Source organism: Salvia splendens, chromosome 12 (assembly GCF_004379255.2).
Source record: "Salvia splendens isolate huo1 chromosome 12, SspV2, whole genome shotgun sequence".
NCBI classification, from domain to species: Eukaryota; Viridiplantae; Streptophyta; class Magnoliopsida; order Lamiales; family Lamiaceae; genus Salvia; species Salvia splendens.
This window is the reverse complement of record NC_056043.1, coordinates 3,921,701-3,930,102: the sequence shown is the minus strand read 5'-3', so window position 1 is coordinate 3,930,102 and position 8,402 is coordinate 3,921,701. Positions and strand designations below refer to the sequence as shown.

Here is an 8,402-nt window from a genome sequence, read left to right as displayed (position 1 = left end):
AGAAACCAGAAACACAATTAAGGATCAAAATAGCTGCACGGATTTTCAGCTATTTCATTGCAATAATTTTTATACTCCTATGTAAAAGAAATAAGAATAGAAAATGGCAAAATAAACATTTATTATTGTTTGTATAATTTACTACTACATTACAATGCATCATCCCTATTAAACAGAACAGTATGAAAGTAACAGGAACTACTCCCACTTTCAAGATTATATTTGCTCAACTTACAAACTTTGACAATGTTGTATCCACTAGTTAAATATACAAAACTTGCTACACACAACCCACTTTTGTCAAGATGGGCCATATTTTCACCGATTAAATGGGTCACCAGAGAAATATCCCAAACATATAACAAAAAGACAAGTTGTTCAAAAATAAACCATCAACTTCTCTCACAAGTCTTTATTCATATGCATAACACCAAACAAATTATTTCTAACAGAACCAATGAATATAGCTACATAAAAGCTTAATTCCTCCATCGCAAAACAAATGTTTCAAAGCCATAAGGAAAAGGATGACAAATGGAAATTAAAATAGACAAAATCTTCCGATAAAATCCATATACAGATATGCCCCACACAATTTCAGTTATTAAATTTCTGAAGACGGATATCTACCATGCAGGAAAGAGGTCAGAAAGGTTTGCATCACAAATCATCTTTGTTAGTTTCAATCCCAATTACACAGTATCAACCCAAATGAAAAATTCATAAATACCACAAGGAACAATGTAAATGAAAAGGTAGATCCCAGCATAAAGATTAAGGTAACTAGCCAACATGAGCATATCAAAGGCTGGTTTTCCATTCAATAAGAACCACCTAAATCCATAATTGACAGGTGGAGAAAGGACCATGGAAAAACTAGGTAACATATGTAGTAAGTAGGAGAAACCTATATTTTAAAAGACTCTACTTATTACTCCCTTCGTCCGCCATTAGAAGTCTCATTTCTTGGCGGCACAGGTTTTAAGAAATTTTAAGAAAAGTGGGTGAAAAAAAATTAGTGGAATAAGAATCCCACTTGTATATATTAGTTTTAAATGAAATGTGAGTGAAATGAGTTAGTTGAAGGTGAGACCCTATTACCATTTATGGTAAAAGTGAACCAGGACTCCTATTAGCGGACAGACTATAATGGAAAAACGGGACTCCTATTCGCGAACAGGGGGAGTAGCAAAAGATCAATTTCTATTGGAAATGAATTAGAGAACAAGAAAACATTTGCGGAATGCATACAATCCTTGCCACGAAGCCAAAACAGATCTTTGGAGAACCGAGAACCCATTTATTTATTCCTTAAAAGAAAACTCAAGCAAATCAAATCAAAGGAAGTAAGTTTTCACTTTTACTCAGGATGGACTACAGTGCAGTTACATTATACCACGAGGTCCATGACCTTACAAAAAGATGCCAACTCACCCTGAAATCTACGGCACAATAGGTAGGAAAGGGCATCCACAGAAGCCACAGCATAAGCACATAAAACATTCAAGCAGAGAGCACAGACAAGTAAGCAACATCCGTAAAAATGACTGGTAAAAAGGTATTACAATGAACTAGAAACAAAAACCCAGCAGAGATAAAACTAAAGCTCAGCATTAAAGAGCAAACCCATGTTTAGAACACTTCAGAGCCACTTATCACATAATACAGCAAGTCTCAAGTAACAACTTTGAGCCCATTCTAGCACAAATATAGCTCATAAATCCACAAGTAGGTTGAGCATCCAAAGATCTACAGCAGTCCATTTATCAACCAAAGATTTCACAGTCGGGAATCACATAATCACCACAACCATTTAAAACATTTGCGCCCAAGAATCTGTCAAATACCTGAACATATAAATGCAAAACTGAATCCATCAATCGAATTTAAACTCAAAAAACAAGTCAACAGAAAGATTATACTATGATACAAGTGATGCACCCTTGAACGCGGCTAATCAAGCACGTCAATATGAATTACAATCATAGCCCCTAAAAGCCATGACACATAAAAAACCAGAAGCGCCACCAGGAAGCATGACACCCTAGTCTGTGACTGCATAACTAACAACAAGTAGGAGCATTCTTTTAATAACCAAGATGTATGTGGTACCCTATTTCACTCAGACAACAATCAAACGAGGAGTATTGGGTGAATGCAGTGATTTATGTCAGAGTCACATTGAAACATCTAATTAAATGTAACCCAATTAGATACCTACTACCAGCCAGAGTCAACTCAGTTATGAAACTACCTTTATCGACCTATTAAATCAGAATAAACCATTTGGCTACCACAAATATATGAAATAATCATGCACTTAACACCACAAGAGATTTGAATAAGTCATATATAATCAATTACCTCAATATGGTGGCATGCCCTGGTAGGCTGGAAGTCTAGGCCCTGGACCAGCAGGGTGGTTTGGCTGCGGAGGATACGCCGACTGAAGCCCATAGCTCCCACTATCAGGGTAACCCCCAGATCCCTGCATTCCCAAGCTACTAGGAGGCATTCTGTATCCCCCAGCACTACCCATGCCTCCACCATACTCCCCGGCTCCAGCCCCACCTACTCCATCATACCCCGATGCACCACCTCCATATCCACCACCATAACCTTGACCTCCGGGTCCTCCAGGCCCACCCACTGCAGCGTTGTAGCCTACATTCTGATGCACCATTCCACCCTGCTGCGGTGGCTGAGGCATGTTAGGCCCTGGGCCGTATCCCATATAACCTCCCATACCATAATTCCGTGGCGGTATACCCATAGGCCCAGAATTCAGCATACCAGGAGCCATTCCGCCAGGTGGTCCAGCATTAGGCTTCGGTTTCTTGTTATCTGTAGCCAACTTACACACAAGCTGATGACCATCGATAGTTTTCATGGGGTCTACCAATGAGGCCTTCGCACCATCCTCCGTCTTATACACGAAAAAGGCAAAACCCTTGGCTTTTCCAGTCTGCTTATCAAATCCTAATGGCCCTTCCTCAATCTCACCGTACATCGAAAAGTGAGCCAACAATCTCTCAGAGGAAATCTCAAACGGAATATTACCAACATAAATCTTCCTCAACGCTACATCACTAGAATGAGAATTACCTGAATTTCCAGCAGCGGCAAGCTGAGTCACCGTCATTCGCCCGTCAATCTTCTTATTGGCCTCCTTCAATGCTAATATCGCAGCATCGATGTGCTTAAACGTTACAAACCCATAGCCCTTCGATTTCCCGGTATTCTTATCGGTAATTACGATGGAATTCGCCTCATCCAGTTCCCCATAAGTGGAAAACACCTGACGCAATTTCTCCGTCGTGGTCTCCCAACCGAGGCCGCGGACAAAGAGTTTGCGCTGGACGGGATCGGCGTCGGCGACGGCGCGCACGGCCTCCAAGACGTCGGGGTGGCGGAGCACGGCGGCGCGAATAATCGGAAGGAGCTGCTCCTTGGTGAAGGGCTCGAGGATCTTCTCTGCGTCTTCGGGAGCAAGGATGCCCATCGAAGACGGCGGCACGGCGGCCATTGGGTTCCCAAGATCGGCGGTTAAGGGATACGCTCTTCCGTTCTCATCGGCCTTGCGTTTCTTGGTGAGATCCATGGCTGAGAAAGTAAAAATTGCGGTTGTGGTGGTAACCCTAATTGCGGTTGTTTGTGACTGTGAATGTGATTACTGATAAGAGGAAACCCTACTGGGGAAAGGGGCGATATATAATGAGGCTTTTGCCAAACGCCGCGTTTTAATATATTCCTTTTGGGCCCACAATTATAAGATAAGAATAGTATTATTAACGATTTTCATTAGATTTTTTAAACTTTTTTTTTCTTTTTGACTTTTTTTTATTAGAAAATAAACATAAAAGTTAAAGGTAGTGCCACGGTGGACTCGAACTCGTGGCCTTTGATCCTAGCATTAATCATTCTATCGTTAGACCAGTATACGCACACTATAATTTTTTTGTATTTACCATTTAGATTTATTAGAGGTGTGCAGTTTTAACTAGATTGATGATTAGCTATCGGCTATGAATGTCAATTTTAGATTGGAACCAAAACAGGACGCAAAAGGTTCAATATTAATCGATTTATCAGGTTACCTAGTTCGTTTATGATTGAGAATATCTTTGAATTGAATCTAGTGATTAACTGTTGGTTTGAAACTGTTGGAATCACCGATTTTCGGTTTATAGGCACCGCAATAGAGGGCATGCATAGCCTGAAAAAAGAGGCATTGTTATGCCAAAACCGTTGTTTTATACCAAATCTTAATGCACATTTAAATTTTGAAAGATAAGTAACATACCAAAATTGGTTCAATTTTCATGGTTGTATCACCAATTAATCCCTTTGCTTTATGTATGAAACAAGTCTTACCGAAATATTGCTACAACACTAGAATAATAAAAAAAATGGAACCAACAGAATTGAGTTTGAGGTTCATTTCAATTTTCACATGTGATGTGATGATCACAATTTGGGAATCGGATGCCACACTTTGTAACGGAATGGGAATGTGCATTGTTTTTGACATCACACAAATGCTCTATACTTAATATGTTCTTTTCATTGCAATCAAAAGGAAATATGATCACAAACCATCACCAAAAAAATCTCCACTATTAAAAAATCATCCATGATTTACAATCAGAATCACAAACATGAACCAAGTAGTACTCATTCTTTCCTTTTGTATGTACCAAAAAAAAAACTTATTGACTATGCTAGTATGGTAAGCTCTTAGAACTGTTGCTAACCACCAACCCTTTCAGCCCAGCCGCGTCCCCGGCCGCTCCATTGTTGGCGCGGCGCGTGATCCTCTCCATGTTCTTACACAAACTCTGCCTCACTATCCTCCTCATCATCCTCTTCCCCTCCTCCGCTTCCTTCTCACTCAGGGGCGATCCTGATCCCAGGATCGCCCCACCCCCTACCTGCAGGGGCCCTGAGTGGGGCCCCACCCTCACCCTCCGCTCGTCCTTGAACCACTGCAGCAGCTTCATCGCCCTCCTCTGCGCCAGCGGGCTCCCCAGCAGCGCGACTCCCAGAAGCACCTGTACGATCCCGGCCTCGGCCATCTTCCGCCTCTGCAGGGAGCTCTGGTGGGCCAGGACCATCAGAATGTAGGCAGAGAGCTCCTGGCATTTCGGGCTCTCCTCCCATGTCATGACCTCGATTAGGCCCTCGGGCACGGTGGGGTCCACCTCGAGCGCCTTCCTCCCGGCTGAGGTCACTGCCAGGTTGCCTAACGCGGCCAGGCTTCTCTCGGAGGTCTCCCTCAACGAGGCCAGCTTCGTTAGTGTGGGGACCACCCCGGTCGAGATCAGGGCTGGCGCGTTGTCGAGGAGGGAAGAGAGGTTGTGCAATGTGCTCAAGCAGAGGTGTTTGGTGGTTATGCTTGGATTAGATTCGAGAATGCTGACTACAATTGGAATGATTCTTGATGTGTTAAAGGGGAATTGGCTGTTGGCTAGGTGTGATATGGATAGGAGAAGCTCTGCTGATTCTTGCTTATCTGTTTCATTTAACAAACTCAAATTCTTGTGCAGTCTTGATAAAACTCCTGCCTCCACCATTACAGCCTTGTTGCTGAAACAAGAAGCATAATATCAGCAACCAAAAGAGACCACACCCACCCCCACTTGGAGAATTAATTTATTGAAATATGCAAAATATGCTTCCTTCCATATTATATTTGGATGTACTCAACGTGCCAATATGATAAAGTTAAAAAAAAGACGTTAGCTCTAAATTATATTCACCCCATCCACTACCAATACTCTTAAACTGGACGTAGTTGATTTTAGTGCGAAATTGGTATAGAAGATTATAACGCAAAGAAAAAATGATTGAAGTATTGTTTGTACGTACATAATAGCCCTCACGAGAAAACTTTACTACAAATAAAGATGACTTATTTATATGAAAGGATCAAAAAAGAAAAATAGAACTACTAACTGTGAGGTCCATCATATCCTTAATTATCTCAGAAAACAAGAATTTCAAGCACTAAAGTTCGAGACACCTAACTTTTAGTATATTAATAAATGCCGGCAAAGGAAAGACTTCGCCGGCGAGAAAGAAATACCGGCGAGAGCGGTGGCGCCGCCCACTCCACCCACCCACAAGTCAATAATAATGGCCACTAGGCCTCCATTATGGTTCCATTTTCCATTTGTGTGTAACAATTTTTTCCAACTCATTATATTAACTAAGAATAAGTATAGCTTTGGTCCCTCCCACAATTAAATATATTCAATTATCCCAACTAAATTCGTCTACTCCAATTGATGAAACAGCTCTTCCCTCTCTCTGTTTTCTTCATCCCAAAAAAAATAAATTAAAAATATCATCATCTTTGATTAAGGAACCTTAATCAGATAATCATGATCATGCATTTCGATGATTGAATATGAAATCACACAAATTAAATAAAAAAAAACTTACGTGAAAGAGGCATTGGCGAGTTGAATGAGAACTTGCACAGCCAATCTCCGACGCGCCGCCGCCTCGGACCCGACCATGGCGACCAGCGGCGGAATAACCCCGAGCTCCGCCATGGTCCGAATCCGCTTCGCATCCTCCTCCGCCAGCTTCTTCATCTCTCCCGCCGCCGCTTCCTTCTCCTCCCAGCCCCCAAAATGAAGCAACTTCACCGATTTCTTCAACGCCGCCATCCAATCACGATCAACACCCTTGGATTCTTGACACGTAAGCATAACTGTATCTATAGGCTCAACCGCCGCCGGTTTGCAGTCTTTCTTGGCCGATTTCAGCCGCGATAGAAATCTTAGAGTGAAGAAACAGTTGGTTAAAGAATCGGACATATTTCAAGAACTTGGTGGAGTTCGCCTAACCAATTAATTTAATACTACTATTAAATAATTATTTATTTCTGATTTGGATTGGGAGAGAAATTGGGAGAATCATATAGATGCAGAAGGAGGCTTTGCGAGAAAATACAATAGCACATGCAGCTTAAGCGATCCGTCTATTTCGTCAAAATATTTATTTTTTGTTCTGATAAAATTGCACCAATTTATACAATGGGAATATTAAATAGAGAGTGAATAAAGTTTTTGGAGTTCCCACAAATGCCCATGTGATATCCAGCATTTTACTTGGCTGGCGATTTGGGACACTGACACTAGTGAAATGTGACATAATCATAGCTGTAAAGAGTCAAATTAGAGTAAGCAAAATGATAATTATAGTAGTAATTAATTAATTAATATTGCATAGGTATTACCTAACAGATCCGGTTGGGATTCTAATTTTGATCCATCCTATCCTCTCATAAGTATTTTTTTTATATGAACAGAAAAATACATACTGCTTAAGGTGAAATAATCTGGGATCTGTGGTTAATTTGTAGAAAATATATTGTACTCCATCGAATTGTGTTTATTCACACTAGTTCTGTTCTGTATCCTTTTATAGGAATCAGAGATGGAGTACAAAAGGAAAAGATATTTACACGTTCACAATCTTTGCTAATAATGTAAGAGATCCCTTAGTCAAAGTTTCCTAGGTGATTATTCTCCCTAATTACATATGATTTCTTCCCATACTAACACTCTGATAATTTGTGGTTCCATTGATAATCTACGGATTTTATTGTGTTAATTAACATTTAAGAGTTAGTTTGTACTTCATATATCTTAGAATATGGAGTAGTAATTCTGAACCAACATTAATTGCTTGTGGCGATGAGTATCGATCGTCAGGTTTCATATATATTCCACCTGTTGTTCAGTTGTCCTCACACATGTAGGCTGACATGGAAGTTTTTTTAATAACATCTTATAAATATTAGTAGATCCTATATATTTGTTTATCATCTGAATTTTCAAATGCATGTGTGTATATATATTTATGGAATAAATATATTAGATGAAGGAGGCTTGAGATGCAAAATCGAGATTGCAGTAATTAAATGTGAATTTTAGAAAGTGTTGAGTTTTAAAAGACGGACTAATTTTACATATACACATGTAGAATATGGATGGTGCTCCACTCCTATTTTCCACACGTGTCAATTCTCCCACAACACTTGGCTCTCCCTTAATTTGAATCCAACCCTACACAAATCTCTATATAGCACCAACCACAACTCGATTTTAGATTTTCAAACACACGTGTCAATTCATCTCATCACCATCAAGAATATACTACAGCAATTTATCAAAGTGAGAGTTTTATAAACTAATTAAATAATTGCAATTGCCTACAAGATATCACATAACGCAACACCATATATTATGGCAACGTGTCTTATCCAATAAAATGTGGATTGTATATATGTATGGATTCTTACGTGCCTTGATAAAACACATGGTGAGGTAGTGATAAATAAGTAGTAGTGTTGGACTTTTGATTTGTGTTCCACTGAGAATATGCAGATG

The 8,402-nt window shown here is 40.1% G+C and overlaps 2 protein-coding genes across 2 annotated transcripts; both read right to left on the bottom strand.

The window, feature by feature from the left end:
• Window positions 1–1,525: 1,525 nt before the first annotated feature.
• Window positions 1,526–3,696, bottom strand: LOC121758791 (UBP1-associated protein 2C-like). The gene is made up of 2 exons (XM_042154191.1): window positions 2,365–3,696; window positions 1,526–1,847 (listed from the first exon to the last, which is right to left on the bottom strand). The coding sequence occupies exon 1, from the start codon at window positions 3,599–3,601 to the stop codon at window positions 2,366–2,368; it is 1,236 nt and encodes a 411-aa protein (XP_042010125.1). The 5' UTR covers window positions 3,602–3,696; the 3' UTR covers window positions 1,526–1,847; window position 2,365.
• Window positions 3,697–4,544: 848 nt separating this feature from the next.
• Window positions 4,545–7,033, bottom strand: LOC121758273 (U-box domain-containing protein 7-like). The gene is made up of 2 exons (XM_042153680.1): window positions 6,445–7,033; window positions 4,545–5,586 (listed from the first exon to the last, which is right to left on the bottom strand). The coding sequence occupies exons 1-2, from the start codon at window positions 6,822–6,824 to the stop codon at window positions 4,722–4,724; spliced, it is 1,245 nt and encodes a 414-aa protein (XP_042009614.1). The 5' UTR covers window positions 6,825–7,033; the 3' UTR covers window positions 4,545–4,721.
• Window positions 7,034–8,402: the final 1,369 nt, after the last annotated feature.

Bases quoted from the DNA above. Each gene is read 5' to 3' on its own strand.
- LOC121758273 (XM_042153680.1), bottom strand. From the start codon at position 6,824: ATGTCCGATTCTTTAACCAACTGTTTCTTCACTCTAAGATTTCTATCG. The intron at 5,587-6,444 runs GTAAGTTTTTTT...TTCTTGTTTCAG, and splicing joins CTCGCCAATGCCTCTTTCAC to CAACAAGGCTGTAATGGTGG.
- LOC121758791 (XM_042154191.1), bottom strand. From the start codon at position 3,601: ATGGATCTCACCAAGAAACGCAAGGCCGATGAGAACGGAAGAGCGTAT.